We start from the raw sequence: 21,927 nt of genomic DNA on the forward strand, positions 1-21,927 counted from the left end.
GGTGTATGTCATGGTGAAATGCTTTAATAAGGCAGACGTTTTAAATTAGTAGTGTTATCGTCTATTCATAAACATGATAAAGCTTCCAAAATACTATATCAATTTTGCATAGATTGTTACAGACGGCCGGATGCTTAGGGCACAACCACAAATTACGTCTGATGGCTTTTCATGATTTTCGTGACCATTCTCCGTCCTTCCTTTGTGTACAAATGAGTTTATTTCCCATAAGGGAGTGTGACCACTGACGTGATATCCCATAGATCAAAACTCGACTAAATCTAAATAAACATCTAATCCAAACAGTTGCAATTAATTTATTATAAACAAAGATAGATATAACTCCGTAATAGATGTATAGTCTAAGGAAAAAACGTGCCTCGAAAATCAAGAAAATTTGATTCTCGTTCAGAGGGCGCTACTAGCTTTGGCTTACTGTCGTATAGATGGCGTTGACGGTTTCGTTTGTTATTTAACAATTTTAACGCATATCAGTGAAAGAACATGGGTCAAAATCATAAAAATAATTAATGCAAATAAAAAAAATCATTTATCCATATTTAAATACATTTTATCGTATTTTTATAAATCTTCATTTTTATTTTTAAATGATGTAATGATGTGTCGAAAGATGGCAGTGAATTAACTGGGGTTACAAAATTTACTATGACAGTACCGCTCTAGTATAAGTTACTCTATGTTATAAATTTCATTTCCTATGTGTACTAAGGAAGTTCGATTAATGAGTTGTATATACCTACATTACCTAATAAGTAAATAGTATTTGGACAACTAGGAGGATATAACCAACGGAGACGCCATGTCTGTAATGTGCTGTACAAAAAAGTCTGCCAATTTTTGCGGGGGAGGGGAACGTCAAATGTATACGTAACGTGAAAATAGCCATGTCAGATAAACGTCAGTCCATACATTGTGTATGACCATTGGCCGACTATTTTCGACAGAGGGGAACGCCTGTCAATGGCTACTCCGTTTGATTATATTCTCCTAGTTGGAAAAAGACTTACTTATCCTATAAAACTTTTTCATATCTACATAACATTTACGATAGTTAGATTCTAGAATCTGAATATCCTAGGATTTGAAGCTAGTACTAAACTTTTACTAACACCTAGAATATGAATTTGTTAATTATGGAGTCAGTATGGTTAACATCATTAATGTCCGGGTCTAACGCGATTAAATTTCCTTATTTTACCTTTTTTTCGATTAGACCCGGTAATGACATTAATTATGTGTACAAAACGCGAGAGTCTTTTTTAGGGAGTCAGTATGGTGTATCAGTATGTCACAATCACAATTAATTAAATCGTACGCCGCTGACTGTACAGCGTAACACAACATCCTGCTATTTTTAAAGCCAAGTTTCAAAATGGCGCACAAAGTAGTGTGCACCGAGACGTGAAAGAGATAATTGACTTTCATTCACTTGCCGTGACGGGGGAGGCCGGTGTTTACCTTTTTTAGGGTTAAAGTTTTTATAGCAGGTTTCCCCAACCTTTTTTTGCGTTGAGCCGCGAGTGTAGGTGATAATAGTAAATTTATGCAGGTCATTCTGTACGTGATCTATTGTTACCCGTAGTTGAGAATTCAGATTTTTGTCAGAAGTTGACGTTTTTGACACCAAATTATACTGAAATTACTTGTTTTAAAGTTGTATTATTAAAGAAGGCCAACATAAGAGAGAAACCGGCCAAGTGCGAGTTGGACTCGCGCATGAAGGGTTTCGTACCATTAATACGCAAAAAACGACAAAAAATCACGTTTGTTGTATGGGAGCCCCACTTAAATATTTATTTTATTCTGTTTTTAGTATTTGTTGTTATAGCGACAACAGAAATACATCATCTGTGAAAATTTCAACTGTATCTATCACGGTTCATGAAATACAGCCTGGTGACAGACAGACAGGCAGTGGAGTCTTAGTAAATGGGGTCCCGTTTTTACCCTTTGGGTACGGAACCCTAATAAAATAAAGCACATTGTATATAAGCATTTGGACAAGAAATTGAAGTGTAATTTTTTTGACTCCTTTTTTATATAAATTATCTATAATGTTCTCTATTTGAGTTGTTTGATTCCGTCATCTCTACAACACTCTAGGAACGAGCGCCACACATGTTAAGGATCTCCTAGTACTAACAGGAGATTATTTCAAACATGTCTGACCCACTTTAGATGTTGCCAGACATAATTCACTTTACTAAGTCAATAACCCGATATCAATAGCCTAATTCAATCGCACCGTAGGCACAGGTCAAAGAAGCTTGAAACCATATGAATGTGTTTAACAAGTCTCTTTACACGCTCGCGACGGCACTGTTACTTTCTCTTTAAAATCATAATGCCAAGTCTGATGTGTGATAGAGATAGGGAGCCGAGTTAAATAAGATATTTTATAACTTCATTCACGGGTCGCGACGAGTATTGAGTACAGTTAGAATGCGACGATGTTTATTTAACCAGTCGTATGGCGGTTGCAACGGAAGTGTTCGCTATTAACCTAGTCGACTGTTGACTTAATACAACTTCGAAGTCTATGGTGTTGGCAACTCTAACAGAAATATAAGTCATTCATTCGTGCATTCATTCTAATTCTTGCTCCGTTCACTATGGTCGGGAAATCGGTTACCATGTGAATCGCTTAACATACACATCACATTTCACCTTATGTGTTTATTGTGCTTTTAATTATTAAATATATTGTGACCATCAAAACGGCTTTCTATTCTTCACCTATCTACTCTGAACATCGCAGTTGGTGCGTCTATGAAAATGGATGAAATATTTCACAAAATGTATGACATATTTTTTATTTTATTTTGATTGAGACTGGAAGAGGACTCGATAGCAATTTATCTTTGCAATTCGTGAAAGACATGGCTTTTGACCATTTTGATTTGCATTGACCAGTGGTACATCAACATCTTGGTCAATAGGGCCAGTGTGTTCAGCGATATCTACTATCATACCTTAATTATAAAAGATGAGACATACCAACAAGCAGTAACCACTGCTGCTTCGGATCGGTCCTGTAATTATTTATTTATTGGTTAATAGGGCCAGTGTGTTCAGCGATATCTACTATCAGACCTTTACTATGCTAGATGAGACTTACCAACAAGCAGTAACCACTGCTGCTTCGTATCGGTCCTGTAGTTGATGATCTGACAGTCGGCGAGCGACGAGTGTCGGTCAAACATCTTGACGGGCGTGGAGTCGCCCTCCATGGACCAGTGATACACCGACATCTTCGTCACTAATAGGGCCAGTGTGCTCAGCGATATCTACTATCAGACCTTCATAATGATATATGAGACTTACCAACAAGCAGTAACCACTGCTGCTTCGGATCGGTCCTGTAGTTGATGATCTGACAGTCGGCGAGCGACGAGTGCCGGTCGAACATCTTGACGGGGGTGGAGTCGCCCTCCATGGACCAGTGGTACACCGACATCTTGGTCACTAGGGCCAGTGTGTTCAGCGATATCCACTTCCAGAACACCACGTCTTCGGTCATGGTGTGGGCCTTCATTTTGGACTTCATCTCGATGTTGAAGATTTGTAGTGTCTTTTGGGCTGTGGACAATATCGATAGTTAAATGGTTTGCTGGAGTGAGTACCTTGGGATGCCCTATTTTCGGAACCATTCGAGGAAGCGGGCGCAAAAGCCTATTCTAGACTAGGTATCTTTGGCAAGAGCTGAATTTAAACCCAGAGCCGCGCTATTTAACATCTGTGTACGAATCTGATACTTAAATCTTTTTGAGGATCGAGGTTAATATTCTCGCACCGTCAACGCTTTACAGACGGTGCGAGATCTCGCATGCGATCGTTCGGTTGGACTGTTTGTTCAGTAGACGGCAATATAACTTAACCTATGTGAACTCTTGCCCCTCTGAGTGAATCTTAATATTTAGATAATCGACATACCTACACATCGGATAAATATTTAAAGTAACTTATGTGGTATTTGATCACATTCGTACAGAAATATACAATACATTCATGAATAGGATTGAACGTTATTAGTTTGTTTGGGATGTTTTTGTGTACATTCGCCCACTCGTTGCGTAAATACTAAAGATGGGCCGAATATGGACTTTGCTAAATACGAATATTCGCTTGGGCTAAAACTGCCTAAAACGATGAAAACAAGTTCATTCAGGTCGGAGGTCTTTTTATCATCTGCCATCATGCCTGTCACGTTCTAACAAGTATGTAAGTGCGAAAGTGACGCACGACATGACAAGTGATAAAAATGCAACCATGATAGCGCCTCTGCACTCATAACGTGTTTTTGACCCTTCGCTTCCCGACCGATAATGTTTATGAAAAGAAACGGAAACGTCTCATACCTGATCGCGAAGTGCATCCGCGTTAACAAGCGGACGCTCTAAAAAAATTTATTCGGTAAATATTCGGCAGTTCGAACCGAACTATTCGGTCGAATACGAACATTGAAAAATATGCCGAATACCGAATAATTAGGTACCGAATATTCGGCCCATCTCAAGTAAATACAATGGTACTGAGAACTGCGGGGTCCGCGGGTAACGCCAAATTATTATCTACGCATGTAAACTTCTTAATGTTTACGGATTTTACGATATAAACATGTTTTATCTATCACTAGATTTATATTGACCGGGATATAGACCGTGATTACCTTTTGACTGAAGATCCACCCGCTAACTTCAGTCACCCGTGAACATGATGCATGTAATTGCGTCGAAATATCGGGAGCTCACAAATAATACAAAAGGTAATCACGGACTATATCCCGGTCAATATAAGTCTAGTGAAACTAACCGTGAATCATTCAAAACTCTAAATGTTTTATCTATGTCCATATTATTCCCCGTTATTTAAGTTCGTATTGGGAATATTGGAAAAGGTACTATTGAAAATTATACTCCGTTGGTTTTGATAACGCATGACTAATGGTGTAATAGTATAGTTAAATTTCTTATCTAGTAATCAAAGGTGTTATCAACGATCGTTTTATTAGGGTTTCGTACCTCAAAAGGAAAAAACGGAACCCTTATAGGATCACTCGTGCGTCTGTCTGTCTGTCCGTCTGTCACAGCCTATTTTCTCCGAAACTACTGAACCAATTAAGTTAAAATTTGGTACACATATGGAAGTTTGTGACCCAAAGACGGACATGTAACGTAAACAAATGAATTTTAAATATGGGGCCCACTTATGGGGGGTAAATGAGATTTTTAAACTATATCGTGTTACATATCAAATGAAAGAGCTCGTTGTGAAAATATGAAATACATTTTTTTTTTAATTTTAAAATAAATAGTTTAGAAGTTAAAAACTGTAATAGATGTCATATATTAAAGAAAAAGTGACGAAGCCCTCCAGTGGTGAAGGCCGGATATATGACATCTATTACAGTTTTTAATTTATATATAGTAGTGTGACTACTTAAAAAAACACAAAACAAAATATTTAATAAAACAATTTGATTTGTTCCCAAACTTGTTCAGTTTAGAAGTTATTTAAGAAAATAGCCAAAAAATGACCATTCTCCCCCTTTATCTCCGAAACTACTGGTTCAAAAATTTTGAAAATAATACACAAAATAGTTCTTTACCTATAGATCACAGGAAAACCTATTAGCAATGTGCAATCAAGCGTGAGTGGGACTTAATTATTTAGTTTTTGATCCGACCCCTACGGATTTTTTAAAAACATTTTACTCACGTTTCACATAAAAAATATACTGTTAAAAATTGCGTAATGTGCGGAACCCTTGGAACGCGAGTCCGACTCGCACTTGGCCGGTTTTTGAGTTGTTCTTAATATAATCATACTATCGACTAAGAAGAATACTCTTCCAATATGGATTGAGATTTTCAAAAAGAATAAGGTAACATTAAATAAGTACATACATACATGGACTAAATGTACCCAATGATCTATCTCCATAAGGGTACAGTTCCATGTTTGTGTGACGGAGACGTAACACTCCCAGTTTATGCCCTTATTAATAAAACAAATTACACAACAATTGTTACGTCAATGTTAAGTATAATCATGAATAAAACACCAATTTCACTGTAAGTTTCTGTTTGGCCCAATGGTAGATTGACTGCCTGCTTCCATTCATTACCATTATGTGGCTGGTGTTCTCACGTGCTCTCAATGTGCACGGGGGTTCGCCTCGAAGATCGGCTACATCAGCCATATTCGGGCGCACGAGCGCCGTGCTAACTGTAACAGTTAGCTCCTAGTTACTAGGAGTCGAAGTGGTCGCCATGGTCGAAATCGGCCGGAAGGATCATCAGATTGACTAGTAGAGATTGTCTTATGGCATTAAGTCCGCCATTTGTACTTTCTTGTATTGTGCAATAAAGGTTAAATAAATAATTAGATGGATACCTATCTAAGCATCAGGTTTTAGAACAAAGACTGAAAGTAAAGGTTACAGTCGAAAATGCCTCAACAAACAAAGACACTTTTAGTGCAGGCGTTATTAACAGATCTAAGCCGTATTACAACTGAATAAGGTCTATAGTTAAACATTTCATTTGTATAGTACCGGCGCGATTGTCTGTGTTGATAATTCGACAATGTTAATGACTCAGTAGGATTATTTCGCTTTGTATGAATTAATTCGGAACCGCACATTGAAGTTAATTAACATTTTGGCACTTTTGAGCTCAGGACTTTCACGTAGCCTGACTACCTTGTTGATAAAATTAAACTGGGCATTATATTAATTATTAATGTAGTCTGGAAGAGATTGCTTTTTAAAGATAAGACCGCCTATTGTTTACCTCTACTTCTGTTGCTGTTTTCTTTCTGTATTGTTTTTTTTTTATTGAGGTGTGCATCAATAAAGAGTATTTGTATTGTATTGTATATTAACGCTATTTGTAAAACACTGACACATAGCTCAACCTCGACAAAAAACGGGTCCCCTGGGTAAACAAATCTAACAAATATTAATGGCAACATTGGCAACTCATTAGTGAAAATTTTGAAACGTTTATATCAGAATGTTATGAACATATCAATTAATGTATTTAATCAACAATTTCACACGTCTAATATCCCCTTTTTCATAAAACATAAATACAATAAACTTTATAGTTTCTGTACAACTGCAAATTAACTACCAACTAGATAAGCGCACTATTTGCTAAAAAAAGAACTTGTCAAAAATATCACAGTAATTTAAAGTCGCAAAACGTGATATCTCCAGAAATCCTCGCAGCCGTAACCAATCGGCCTTTGGAGACCAATTACGTTTTTGTTACGAGCTGTCCTAATTTCCTCGCCCACGTGCACAGCCTAATCAATACGGGAACGTCTTTATAGGAACATTTGTGCCTACTTAATATAAAAGGTCAGATGCTACCGCATTCTCTATTACCTTCTTCTTCTTCTTCAGGCCTTATTCCCATCTCTATTTGGGGTCGGCTCTCCTAATCCTTAGTCTCCAGAGCGGTCTTTTCTGGGTTGTCTCTGCGTCCGTGTTGGAGTTTTTGAGGTCTTTCTTTATGACGGATTTCCATGTAGTTCGAGATCTCCCGCGATGCCCTGGTCTCGGTTCAAGTTCCAGCACTTTTCTTGTCATGTGGTCGGCAGGCCTCCTCATGACATGACCATACCAGCGAAGTCGTGTCTCTTCCAGCTTTTCAGGTATAGGCCTTATTTTGAAGCTGCCACGGATATACTGGTTAGGAACCTTGTCAAGAAGTGTAACTCCTGACGACCACCTCAGCATTTTCATTTCAGCAACGTGAAGCTTGTCGGTTTGTTGTTTCTTCAAGGGCCAGCATTCCGCTCCATACGTCATAGCATTCTCTATTACCTTAGATGTTCTTAGCCATGGTTGTATAAATGTGTACATTTGAATAATTATCATTATCGACATACATGCTTGCTAATAAGTTTATAACGGAAAACCTATGTAGATGACGCCCAGTGAGTTCCTCACTAATAAACTCATTTGGTAGGTAAGTATCAAATAGATAGTGTTCCTGTACATATGTACAGGAATACGCCCTGCCTGATATTTGGGCCTCTTTGGTTATCAAAATGACTAATAAGGCAATTTTTAGCTAGATCAAAGGTTTTCAAGAAGCGCGGTGCCAAAGGGGGCGTCGCAGCACTTTAAGACAGTTCATGAGGAGGCGCGACTGAACAGGACGGCTTCCGCGAACATCGAAATTCGAAGATTTATGTCTTTCTCTATCGCTTTAGCTATATTGAGTGATAGGTGCGTATATATAAGACTTACAATATTAAATATTTACGCCCCTTTATGTGTTCATATGTTATGTCACGATTTGTATTTATATGTTATATATATTGTTGCCTGAGTACCCACATCAACGCATGCCTTCTTGAGCTTACTGTGGGACTTAGTCAATCTGTGTAAGAAAGTCCTATAATATTTATTTTATTTAAGGTATTTATTAAATGGTCAACATAAATGTTGTCCAACAAAGAGGAAATGCCTCATTTTCGTATGGTCCTAATTGCAGGGTCACATGAAGAGTTCCAATAAATGCAAAGGTCAGTTCACGGGGCGTGTTGCCAACGTAAACAATAACGCTAACGCACAGAATTCGGGGTAATGTATGCGTGACTCATTGCCCGGCCTTATATCTTTATCCCAACAGGGGCGGCGTGATGCATGATGTAACCAAGTAATTCTTTTTTACATATTGTGACAACTAGTTGGAAAAAGGATTGGTGGATGATCAATAAACAGAAACGTCAAGATTGTTTACCCTTTTTCTAATGCCAAAAAAACGAGGTATAGACTGGACAAATACGAAAAAAATGTATGTAATTTTACGTTCTTCTTTTGTATTTTGTACGAGTTACGAATATACCATAATTTTTCGTAAGTCAGTGGAAGATTTATTAGGGCATGTGGTGAAATATCAATCACATTTTATTGAACACTGAGGGAAAATATTTGACAACAATATAAAAATCAGTCTGTATACAACTCACGATCAACTTAAGATTAATTTATGCAAAACTCTTGAATATTTCTTAGTTTTGTTTGTCCTCTCCCACATAACCCCATCCAAACCCCACTTGTTTGTTTTGAACCCACATCCATGACTGATAAAGACAGATGTTTTAATACTTTTAATAATAAGCACTCGCATGTTATCACTATGCTAGTTCTAATAATTGCTTCCTGATAACAGTGGGCAGTTAAGTCAACAAAAAAAAATCATAAATTGTATGTGCTCTTAACAACTCCAGTGATTTGTTTAAAATATTGAGAAAAGTTATAATTGATCCCAACAGGTATTAAACATTATGAAAAGAAAGTTGGTGAAATTTCTCAGTAAACAATACAACACTTAATAGATTATCACTTTATCATAATATCACAAAACAAAATTATTTTATACATTGTTAAGCTCAGGATGTTACATTATGCGAAAACTGTAATAGACTCACCTAAGTATCACTACCTGGAAAACGAAACCCTGGTGACACTGACAGTGACAGTAATTGCCATAACAATCTGTGCCCTGAGCCTTTTACAAGTCAAGTTGCATGAATGTCCTTTCATTAGAAAACATACCACCACTATTCAATTTATAAATCCCTTTTCGGAATAATAACACTACAAAATATAGGAGTGATTAAGAACACTATAGCAATCTGTTATTTAATAAAAAATAGTCTCCATCAAATAAGAAAATGTCCTACCTTCAACACCAGCCTTCCCCTTCAGCGCGATAACCTTGCTGGCCGGATTCATAATGGCCGAATCAGCACTGATAGGCCTCCTTATAGGATTGGTGGGGTCCGCCATGTCAATGATGACCACCTCCGCCGTCTCTCCCACTTTCTCCCGGACACAGATGAACTTGTCCGACTCCATTGTGAGGGTGTTGAAGGAAATAGATGCTGGATTGATGCCAACATTTGTGAGCTGTAACAATTACATTAATTATTGTTTGACAGGCTGATTTATTTGTTATTATCTTAAATTTTATGGGGCCTGTAGACGGGCCATATTTTCACTGCAATATGTAGCCGGCAACTATTGTTGTCCCTATCTTACTCACATGTTAGGGAAAAACACCAAAAGTTACTGGCCACATATTGCAGCGACAATATGGCCCGTCTACAGGCACCATTAAGTTTAAGGGTGTAAATATAGGAATACTGTTGAATTGTCTTATTTGAATAATAATGCTTTTTGTTTGGTGGAGAAAACTAAATCAGTACTTATTAGAAACCTATTAGATACCAGAAACAGAAAGTCTATTAATTATTTGTAGAAACATTGTGAATAGTTTATAAGAAGTGTTTTTGTCTTTAATTAAGAGAATAAAATTGAAAACGAACATTAAAGTGGGTAGCTTGAACTTATGCTTACTTTTTTGTAAAGCAAATTGTGTAGCAGATAATATTAAATTTGATCTTTGTCAACAATACTGTTACTATGTTCTCTTTCAGTAAGTTTGCTTTTTTTATTAGATTCCTATAAGATTTGAAACTTGTAATTTCAAGTAAAATAGTAAGATGCTCTCTTGAGACTGTGAAATATGTGCCAAATATGTTATCAATGAATGTATAAAGTGAGTAAAGATTTTTCATTCATAGTAAAAGTTGGCATGGAGAAATTCTATAAAATTAAGTGAGCGAAAGCGCGGTATTGACCTGGCTAGTATTTTGGCAACGAACTGGAAACATATGATCCAGAGGTGAATGTGGAGCAAATCAATACCGGGCACCCACTCCCGACGGCGCGAGCAGGGGGTGGAAACTGTCAACCATAATTGCGCAATGTCACTACCAGCTCCTATTGTTCCCTACACGACGTAATAATGCACTAAACATCCATCAGACACCCCCTGCTCGTCAACTGAATCATCTATCACCGCCGTCAAGCCGCTATACGTCTATGTTCATCGAATCGATGGGCGTACATACCTGCAGGTGCTCCTGGAACCTAATAGGCAATACTTGCGCCATGGCTGCTAGATCTTTACTCTAACTAGACCGATTTAAATTACACGCGACTCTTCGAAATCGCAGTCTGAAATGATAACACAAAAAATTCTTTTCACTGCTGTCTCATCGGAAAACACTTTTGACAATCAACATGGCGTTACTTGAAAGCGAGAATGACAACGGCCGGATATCTATGAAATAATTTATGAATTTATAGTGACGTAGCTATTTATTCACTCACACAATCGATTTATTTCTACATTAAGGAAAAATAGGGCTTGATAACTTCTCTAATATGTGGAGAAATTACAAAAATTCTACAACACCCGCAGCTGCCACATATACAAATGAAATGGCAGATATCAGAGAAAAAAAGAAAGGTAGACTCGGCGATGAGTAATCGATGCATTCACAATCATGCTGTAATTAATGTTTAGCTTTTATTGATAAGCAGTCTACAATAAAATAAAGCTTAATTTCGTTAGAAAATAATGAGATCGATTTATTTTCTCTAAAGAAAATGTAATATTATGATATTTATGTATATCAAAATAAATTGTCAGTAAATAAGAACAAAAAACTATACTCATCCTTTTTTTGGTGCTAGTACCAGTGTAGGACAAAGACAGTATGATTCTCCCTGTCTATGTTTGAAATGAGACAGTCCTTTGACAAACTATATTTAAGGGTGTGCTAGACGGTCGCTGACAAGCCTTCAGACCGTCTGACCTTGGTAATGTTTGTATAATATGAAATTTTTTGGGAAACACTGTCTACGGACCAGACCAAGGCCACGCGGTCCGAGGGGCTTGTCGGCGACCGTCTAGTAAGACTTTATGATATTCTTATAACTTCTAGCAACACTTAACTGTTTAGGGATGTCTGCATCAAAAAAATGATGGTGGACATAAACAAAATTAAATAAATCAAGACCTGTGTAGTTTTTATAAAAACAGAAAGTAAAAAACAAAGGTTAACCAATTTCTCTCACAAAAAAGTTGTATCTTTGCAAAGGTATTTTAGATTTTGGGTGAAAGATTTTGGTTTGCATTCTTTCTTGAATATTTTTAACTCTGCCAAGTCCTCCTTTGTTGTGTCACATCAGCTGTCAGGTCAGCTGTCATTGTCAAATCGATGTTTATTTTCTACTGCTAGATTGTGTGTGCATGATTTAGCAATAAATTAAAATTTCTTTGTTTCTGATAAAGTAAACTTAATAAACAATATCAAAATGGTAGGAAGTAGAGTAGTTGCATACTATAGAATATGAAATGTTATTCATAAATTATTTAACATACACGTTTTAGTTTCAGTTTGGTTTCAACATGTTTCATGAAATATCGAGGCCTTTCAACATGACCTACAGATGCTTTTCAGTGTCCATGCTGCCAGGAAACGAGAGACAGGACGTTGAGAGAGGAGGCAAAAGTTAGCAAATACTTTACCTTTTTTTGGTTACAAAGGAGTAATTTGAGACATGACTAATCCTCGTCTATCAGTTTTTCATTCATATTATTAATTTGACTAAGGTTGTACATGTCTTTGTATTGTAGAAATTATTTATCTGCTGTGTAAGCAATAGCTTAGTGTATGTAGTAGATAATAGCCATAACATCACCAATATCACCTTACATCGGGGTTTTTGGTGCGGGAATGATTTGAGTAAGAGTAGAGATAAACAGATAGGTTAGTCTGAGAAAACCTCATATTATGCCTAATGAATGACGACCTCTCTGTGAATTTTATACTTATTATGATACAATTTTATTTTCACCACACAAGCTCGTAAAGATCCTCTTTGTTTTAAAAAACAGAAGAGAAAGTTGCATGGACAAACTACAAACAAAACTGATGTATGGACTATGGAGTGAGCACTCTGTCTTTTTAATTCTCTTCAGCTACGCTCTTAGCTCGGGCTGGCACTGAATGTGTTAAGCAGGGCTCGGAACCGGTTTTTTTTAAAATCCCAAAATAGCCCAATATTTTTTATTTTTTTATGCTCTTTACGTAGGATTGAATCATGTATTTAGGTAACAACTTCGTATTATTAGATTGTCCCATTAAAAATGAAATAATAAACCAAAAACGAAAAAGAACGTAATAATACCGGTATTTTTTGTATGAAGAAAAAACTGGTTCCGAGCCTTGGTGTTAAGGGTGACACATGACTATGTTAAAGAAATTTTCATAACAGCAAGAATGTGAATAAGATTTTAATTGGAGTATGTTTCCAGTAATCATGCCACCGTCAGCGCTAGAACAGCTAACAAGGTTGAATATAGAGTACCCCATGATCTTCAAACTGACCAATAAGAAGTCCAAAAGGTCCACTCATTGTGGAGTGCTGGAATTTGTGGCTGATGAGGGGAAGGTCTACTTGCCACACTGGGTATGTTAAGTTTATTTTTGCTTCAATTTAATTTTTCAATCATGATTGATGCAAAGCTAGCATAGTGTCTGCAGGCAAAAATGGGAATGCTTTCTTATATGAACACAAATATTTTGTTTCGGGTTCTAGGAAAATTCACAATCAAACAATTATTATATTAGCAGTTCTATTTTGCACAAGAAATCAAATAGTTTTGTCGCCTTCCTTTGGCAAAGAAATATCTAAGTGATCTAAGGATTTGCTAAAAATCTCAAATAATCATGGTCCTGAGAAAGCTAGTTTATATCTCTCTCCGGGAGTCCCTAACACACTTGGAATGTGAAAGCTAATTTTTAAGTCTCATCATCATCATCTTCATCATCATCATCCTACCCTTTTCCCAACTTCATTTAGGGTTGGGCCTTCTTGTGCGTCTGTGCCAGGACAATCTGTCCCGTGTTGTCAATGGTGGGATGGTAGGGATAGTAACACATTGTATTTGTTTAATTTACAGATGATGGCCAATTTGGTGATGGAGGAGGGAACTCTGCTTCAGATTGAGAGTGTCTCCCTGCCCGTTGCAACATTCTCCAAGTTCAAACCACTTTCTGAAGACTTCTTAGACATAAGCAATCCTAAAGCAGGTAAATAACACACATCTCCAGTGAGGTGTCTAGTTTATGTGTGGTCCTTGACCTTCCAATTGGAACACTGGGTTTGGATTGTAGAAGCAAAGATAGATATAACTCCGTAATAGATGGATACAGTCTAAGGAAAAAACGTGCCTCGAAAATCAAGAAAATTTGACTCTCGATCAGAGGGCGCCTTTGGCTTAGCTTTAGCTTACTGTCGTATAGATGGCGTTGACGGTTTCGTTTGTTATTTAACAAATTTTACGCATATCAGTGAAAGAACATGGGCCAAAATCATAAAAATAATTAATGCAAATAAAAAAAAAACATTTATCCATATAAATTACATTTTATCGTATTTTTATAAATCTTCATTTTTAGTTTTAAAGTGTGTCGATAGATGGCAGTGAATTTTATTGTGGTTACAAAATTTACTATGACAGTACCGCTCTAGTATAAGTTACTCTATGGTAGAAGTGATAAAGCCAGTTTCACATTAGGGTGTCAAATATATCAATACGCCTCTCATTTAGTTATTCAGCTTCTGTTTCAAACATAATGCTAGACTACAGTACCTACTACTAAACTTTGCTATGCGGTTTTTTTTTTACTCAGGACCCTCCTGGGCCTCCAAAACCCTTCTCAGTCCAGCTCGCTTTCCTTTGTGCTTCCAGCCAACATTTGCCTGAGCCTGGTTTGCTATAACAATAGCCAAACCACACTGATTATATAATAAACGAACTGATTATGTAATCTCGCTTCTCAGTACTGGAGAACTGCCTACGTAATTTCTCATGCCTGACGACCGGCGACGTCGTCGCCATCAAGTACAACTCCAAAGTGTACGAGCTGTGCGTGCTGGAAACCAAGCCCGGGAACGCGGTCATCATCATCGAGTGCGATATGAACGTGAGTACCCCTATTCAACGTTCGTAAACCCTATGCAAATAAGATGAGAAATATGCAGATAAGGTATAAATAGGTTAGTTAAGTGTGTTGCTGAGTATTAAACGACGTGGTTCTTTTCCCACAGAATGATATATTTATCATTCTCTTTGTCCTAATTTATAATCTCAACTTTAAGGTCTCTTAAACAGCATAGTAAGATGGCCTACTTTTTGTTGTACATAAGTTTTTGATAGTTTTTCGTAAAATGCATATTTTAGAATACTTGGCCATTTCTTTCATTTTCTGTTATGTGATAGAGAAGGAGGCTTAATCAGGCTATTAATCCTGATATTTTTTTTTCAATAAATAACTACTGCAAATATTCTTAATTACAGTAACGCAGTGGTCCTTGATTGTCTCCCGATTTGTATGAAATTAAGGCATTTACGATGTATGGATTTTGGTCAACAATTTCTTATTAGTTGGTTCAGGTATACTTTGGGAATTACAATTTTTATACACGAACTCAATATCTATCATACTTTTTTCTGGCTCCAGCCAGAAAAAACTATCCATAGTTTAAAATGGTCATGAAACAGTAGAATGACCCGAATAACGATACTAACGCAACGCAATTATGTATCCTACCTAACAGGTAGAATTCGAATCTCCCGTCGGCTACAAGGAAGAGGAGCGTACAAGCCACGAGACCCAGGGCGAGGCGGAACATGACCCCGCAGCCCTCATGCCCGAACCAAGCGGCTTCGTGCCCTTCAAGGGGGAGGGAAACAGGCTGGATGGCAAGAAGAAGAAGCTAGTCAGTGAGAGCGACTCGGAGCCCGCGGCGCAAAGTCGACAGGTAATAAGAGTTTATGATAATAGACCCAGGGCGAGGCGGAACAAAACCCCGCAGCCCTCATGCCCGAACCAAGCGGCTTCGTGCCCTTACAAAAAAAAACCGGCCAAGTGCGAGTCGGACTAGCGCACCGAGGGTTCCGTACTTTTTAGTATTTGTTGTTATAGCGGCAACAAAAATAGATCATCTGTGAAAATTTCAACTGTCTAGACTGCCGCCCTAGACCCGGGCTTACTCTGGACCTTAGGGCAAATCCGCCACAGTGTCTGTACCAACATTATATAAGGCAGAGGATCCGTAGCAGGATCCTGGCCTCAAGATGAGCCGAGCTTCATGCTCCCAACTCTTAGCAAGTCGTATAAGGTCATTTGCCCACGTCGTTAAGTTCTGCCATGCGAAGCGCTGTCCCTGTCATTGGTCGCCACTCAAATACTTTAATGACGTAAAAGACCATCATTTTTTCAAGCAAAATAGTCAGAAATAATGGATTTCACAGAACGAAGATGCCAAGAAGATGAAGTATAAAATTTTAATTTCTCTTTCCAGCCCTACGTCCGCGGCATCCCCGACTACGAGTACGAAATCGGCACAATCCGGTTCATCCGCACGCGGCCGTCCAGCGCGCGCGAGGACACGCCCGTCCAACCCTTCGAGGCCTTCAAGGGGGAGGGGTTCACGCTGCGCACTGCCAAGTCCAACTAAACTCACTACTAAGGCGATGGCTCTCCAACCAAATCTACTAGCTAATCTGTCTGGTTTTGTTCTACGATGAGGTTGGCCGGTTGAAGTACATATTTTAGGGTTTAACCTGACAATCCTTAGAATTGTGATAAATTCTCGTTTTATTTTCTTTAATTTTTTGGCCTGAGTGCTAGCCCGTGGCATGCCTGACTACGAGTACGAGATTGGCACGATCCGGTTCATCCGCACGCAGCCGTGTAGCGCGCCTTCAAGGGGGAAGCGCTCACACTACGTACTGCCAAGTCCAACTAATGACATCTACGGCTTACGCCTCTGCCGCTGACGCCAACCGCCATACATTGGTTAAAACCAAAGATAGATATAACTCCGTAATAGATGGATACAGTCTAAGGAAAAAACGTGCCTTGAAAATCAAGAAAATTTGATTCTCGTTCAGAGGGCGCTACTAGTTTTGGCCTACAGTCACCTAAGTCAAAGTCAACAAAATAATTAATGCAAATAAAAAAAATCATTTATCTATATTCAAATACATTTAATCGTATTTTTACAAATCTTCAATTTTAGTTTTAAAGTGTGTCGACAGATGGCAGTGAATTTACTGGGGTTACAAAATTTACTATGACAGTACCGCTCTAGTATAAGTTACTCTATGGTTAAAACAAAACAAACTAATGGTGGTCGGCGTCAGCGTGGAGTGTGCATACTCAGAGCATTCGGTGAATTCGGTCCGTGGCCCTCGGGTTAACCTTTTCGACGCCGTGTCAAACACAAAAGCTGTCATCCAGACGCCACGTCACCGAAGTGTCAAAACTAAAATTGAACTTTATGCATATGCATGTAGGTAGGTGCTATTTTGCTCTCTGCAACTAATATCATGGACTCCTTATTCAATAAGGAAAAAAGTTGTGGAAATGTAGACAACACAAAATTGATAGTTCTCTTGGTGTCACGGTCACATCAATGAATTAGAGAGAACATAAGATACATAAATAACTTGTACAATAAAAGGCCACTACTATCACTATCAAGTATGAGAATATTATTTCTTGATCTATCCTTTCTGGCAATATTATTACCATTCCATGTTTGCATTATATTTATTGAAATATAATAGTGATAGGATAGAAATAATTTGTCAATCATGTTGTTTTGTGGCCTCATCCTAAGTAGGTTTTATACATAAGCCGTGGCTGTATTGTATTGAAAGATTCTGTGAAATAAAAACGAGTGATCTCTTGACCAAGTTTTTAATTTTCATCAACCGACTGGTGATGTTTTTGGGGCCAAATTCTATCAAACTTTATGTAATTAAATAATTAACCGCCGACGCAAAAAGAGGGGTGTTATACGTTTGACGCCAATCTGTCTGTGGCAGCGTAGCTTTCAACTGGATGGACCGGTTTCGATGCGGTTTTTTACGTGATAGCGAGTTTTCTTGTGGTGGTTCTTAGCTATGTTTAAAAAAAGTTTGAAGAGTATCAGCTCTTTTCCAAAATGATGTAAGGCATTTTTGGCATGCGTAGGGGGTTCTTTAAATTTTTTATTTAATAATTATAAATTATAGCTTAAAACTATACTTCATAGATGGCGCTTAGCACCCTTTCCACATTAAATATCCTTACAACATAAGGAGGCATTTACTACAATTACCTACTAACATGTGTCTTTTCCTGTTTCCGATCCGGAACTATTTTAAAGTTACATACAATTAGCCTTTTATAAATGATAAAACTTAACCAGGAAAATGATGCTTGCTAGCAGTCATGGTATAAAAAAATATAGTTACAAATACATAACTTGTTTTATTGATTTCCAAGTCAAGACAAATAATACATGATAAAACTATTTAAATGAAATGAAACTTACACTAGCTTTCTGACCTTATGTTACAAATAATAATAACAAAACTAAATAATCAACATATAGTCATAGTATATTTTTAAATTATAAAACTTAGCATCGAAAAGTTATACTTAAAATTCATAATTATTTTCTCTATTTTTTTAAAACATTGTTTTCATATTGGCAACGTTAGTGTGTGTGAATTATTCGTATCATTCATTTTCTTAGGCCTCTTTAACACGAGCGCTTTTTCAACGCGCGTTTAAATGACACAAATGGATACATGTGCATTTATTCACACGATGGCGGTGGCGCTTTTTATCAAGCGTTGTTGAGATTTTCGACTTTAAGCCTTGGTCGTTAATTCGAATTTAGCGTGCGGACAGATTCAAGCGCTTTTTAACACGCGTTGAAAAAGTGCTCATACGAATGGGGCCTTAAGGTGACCATTCAAGATTCACATAAAGTGGTCAATCTGAAGCAAACATGTGCATAACCAGCACATTTGCTAGATCTGTATGAACCTTTATTTTGTTTATCCTTGCTTTGAACAGTGTGTTCACTAGATATATCCTTAACTAAAAATATGCTTTTAAAATGTTAGTAACAAGACCAAAGTTATCCTGAAAACTGGCCTTATAGTTTATTTTGTAAAATGTATATACCAGAATTTTCTTAATCCTTTGAACACCACGCTACAGGGCGTAAGAAATCACTTGCATTTCTATGTGTGAACAGCACGTCTGTACACGCGGCATGCGTCGTTATGTGAGTAAGTTGCTTAAAAACAGTACTGAGCGGTCGGCAAAAGGTCGTCAATCTGCTGTCACGGGGCAAGGTAATTTGAATTGAGGCAGGGCGGTGCATGGCCGTTCAGTATAATAATACACTTACTTATTCTGTGACCACGCCTATAGTGAGCTGTGTGTCGTCTTGAACCTTGTTGGAATGTGCAAAGGTTGATTTTGGGCTGCAGCCGCGCATGTCAATTTGAAGCCTTTGGTGGTCAAGGGATTAAGAATTCTTGTAATGTTTAATAGGTAGCTATTGATTGGCTAACATAATATACAATATAATAAAATGCTTAAGGTTAGGAATGAGTACCATCACAATATTTGGAAAGCAAGTTACTGAATAAATAAGTTATAAATTCATGCCAGTATTTTAACCAGTGGTTAAACCTATATTTGTGTAAATACCTGTTGCTCACTTTCTATTTGTAAGAAAAAGACAAGAAATCTAAGACAAGAGAGTATATATACAGCAAAACCCTGTGGGACTAAACTTATCAGAGGAAGAGATCAAAGCTTAATTTAATATTTTATAAGTCTTAGATGATTAAGAAAGTAATAAAAAATATATTTAAAGTTGTATATTAAAATACCACGCCTAGGTGGGCTAAAACATGACTGGCACTGGATTCTCCCATCACAATACTTTTAAATGCTTGTCTTTACTAATACAATTTAATATTTCTTTTGAAGTATTCAAACTCTTCTCAACATTTGAGCCAAGAGACATCACTTGGTTTGTTCAGTAAACAAACTTGCTTAGGCTTATATTTTGAACTAATTTAGATAAAAGCAAAGTAATATCATACCAAATAAAAACCATAATTGGCACAGATAATTTTTGCATAAAATAAATACTGATAACTGGTGGCATCACTCCTGTTCATCTTTTTTGTTTTTGAGTAAAGAAACAATTCAGTCCTATAGGTTATGGGCCTCACTGATAACTAGGTATACTATAGGTTATGTGTGTCACCAGCCACTATACCACCATACCAGGAAACCAGGAAAAGATAAAACATATCATTCTACATTTTGCAATGCTTTTTTTTCTTTTTATACTTTTAGTAGCTTTCAAACAAAAAGGTTACTAAATTCTTCCAGAGTTTAGTGGTGTACTATCATGCTTATCAAGCAATGGAACACAATGCTCGTATGCAGTGGAATAACATCTTCTGGCTAACATATATTGGGCAAAAAGGCATCCCTTGGACTTTACCAAACATTATTTACATGCATTAAACCCACAGAGCTTTGCTTGTCATGTAAAATAATAATGAATATAAATTAAGAATCATGTCAGTCACTATATTATCAAGTACCAAGTGCACCACAATAAGGCTTGTGCCTCACCCGCATTTGAGCTTAACAGTAGAAGGGTGGGAACTAAGCTTGGGGCTTTGGCAGCCTCATCATAGTCTATACCAGTATAATCCACTTAGAAACGCTTCAAAAACTCCTCGGAACAAATACGTGCGCGAGCGTTAACGGCCAGTTTCATTTCACTGATTTCCTTATCAATTTCTTCCATAAAATATATAACGAAATCCACTAATTTGTGCTTGAACATCTGCTCCGTGTGGAAGTTCGTGATCAGGAAGCTGATGTTGTATCCGTCGACGGGTTTCCGCCTCAAAACGATGAAGTTCTCAGCCCGCATCATCATGAAACGCATGAACTTTTTACACAAGATCTTCTCAATCTCATCGGCTTGTTTGATCATAATACTCACTCTAATAGAGTTTATGGAGGACTCTATTAGCACTTTCTCGTTGGCATTACGAGATATGACGACGGGATTCAGCAAGAGTTCTTTACTCGTTCTAACCTCGACCTCGGGCTTGTTGTATCGCTCCACGACCTGCGATGAGAAATGCTCTAAGCACATCGCGGCAGTTAGTGTATGGCGCACGGCCGTTAGATATGGTTTCAGAGTCGCCGACATTGCTGTATTTTCACTAAAAATGGCAGAGTACCACACCTAAGTTAAAGCTAAACTTTTATCTATAAATTCTGACAGCTAATTGACTCACCCCCCTTGACGAAACAAAATCGTAAATATTTGTCATAAATAAGCACTATTTGCATCTCTTTCACACTGGCTGTATTTCACGCAGCACTAGCGCCAAATGACAGCTAACTTTATTTGTCCCAATTTTTTTTCATCGATAGATTCCAAAGGCTCTCCAGACTACGCGGCGCGAAGCCGCGAACGCGAGTGTGGAGTCGATTTCGCTGATTAGCGAACTAGACTCCACACTCGCGTTCGCGGCTTCGCGCCAAGATTCGCGCATGAGTGTGGAGGACCCTTATTAGTTTGAGATCGATTTAAGCTGTACTACACGGCTGGTATCCAAGCTTTCGAGCTGGTTTCGAGCTCACTGTCAGGGCGCAATTTATAATTTTTAGTTTGTCAAAGGACTGTCTCATTTCAAACTTAGACACAGTGACTCATACTATCTTTGTCTTACACTAGTACTAGCAGCCAAAAGAAAAGGATGAGTATAGTTTTTTTTGTTCTTATTTACTGCCAATTTGGTTTGACCAACTATAGTGTTCAATCCCTAACTCAATTATAATTATAAGGGCCCTCCAAACTCATGCGTGAATCACTGGAGTCTAGTTCCCTAATCAGCGAAATCGACTCCACACTCGCGTTCGCGGCTTTGCGCCGCGATTCGCGCACGAGTGTGGAGTTATGGTACAGCTTCATGGGAGGGCCCTATTTAGTACAATAAGCTCGCTCCAGACTACGCGGCGCGAAGCCGCGAACGCAAGTGTGGAGTCGATTTCGCTGATTAGCGAACTAGACTCCACACTCGCGATCGCGGCTTCGCGCCGCGATTCGCGCACGAGTGTGGAGGGCCC

General features: G+C 37.9%; 3 protein-coding genes across 8 annotated transcripts in view; 1 reads left to right on the forward strand and 2 right to left on the reverse strand.

Annotated features, from left to right (window-relative positions):
- LOC134750392 (clathrin heavy chain) overlaps positions 1–11,364 on the reverse strand; it is a 36,858-nt gene extending 25,494 nt beyond the window's left edge. For 2 of the 5 annotated variants that reach the window (XM_063685556.1, XM_063685558.1), the window contains exons 1-4: positions 11,222–11,364; positions 10,960–11,065; positions 9,727–9,952; positions 3,346–3,600 (exon numbers count right to left, since the gene is read on the reverse strand). In XM_063685556.1, the coding sequence (XP_063541626.1) occupies positions 3,346–3,600; positions 9,727–9,952; positions 10,960–11,001 (523 nt within the window). In that variant the 5' untranslated portion in view covers positions 11,002–11,065; positions 11,222–11,364. Of the gene's footprint in view, positions 1–3,018; positions 3,057–3,139; positions 3,303–3,345; positions 3,601–9,726; positions 9,953–10,959 lie in introns of those variants that run through there. The other 3 variants (XM_063685557.1, XM_063685559.1, XM_063685560.1) reach the window with 3 other exon arrangements.
- A 718-nt stretch (positions 11,365–12,082) lies between these two features.
- LOC134750196 (ubiquitin fusion degradation protein 1 homolog) lies at positions 12,083–17,665 on the forward strand. Of its 2 annotated transcripts, none has more exons than XM_063685326.1 (7): positions 12,083–12,214; positions 12,288–12,408; positions 13,215–13,369; positions 13,863–13,992; positions 14,747–14,889; positions 15,524–15,727; positions 16,271–17,665. In XM_063685326.1, the coding sequence occupies exons 1-7, from the start codon at positions 12,212–12,214 to the stop codon at positions 16,424–16,426; spliced, it is 912 nt and encodes a 303-aa protein (XP_063541396.1). In that variant the 5' UTR covers positions 12,083–12,211; the 3' UTR covers positions 16,427–17,665. The 2 variants fall into 2 exon arrangements, with proteins under 2 accessions (XP_063541396.1, XP_063541397.1); XM_063685327.1 differs by having other exon boundaries at positions 12,294–12,408.
- A 543-nt stretch (positions 17,666–18,208) lies between these two features.
- LOC134750197 (actin-related protein 2/3 complex subunit 4) lies at positions 18,209–21,088 on the reverse strand. Its single transcript, XM_063685328.1, has one exon. It carries the CDS (start codon positions 21,002–21,004, stop codon positions 20,498–20,500), a length of 507 nt encoding a protein of 168 aa, XP_063541398.1. The 5' UTR covers positions 21,005–21,088; the 3' UTR covers positions 18,209–20,497.
- Between the last annotated feature and the right edge of the window lie 839 nt (positions 21,089–21,927).

The sequence above is a fragment of the Cydia strobilella genome, chromosome 19 (assembly GCF_947568885.1).
Source record: "Cydia strobilella chromosome 19, ilCydStro3.1, whole genome shotgun sequence".
Lineage (NCBI taxonomy): Eukaryota > Metazoa > Arthropoda > Insecta > Lepidoptera > Tortricidae > Cydia > Cydia strobilella.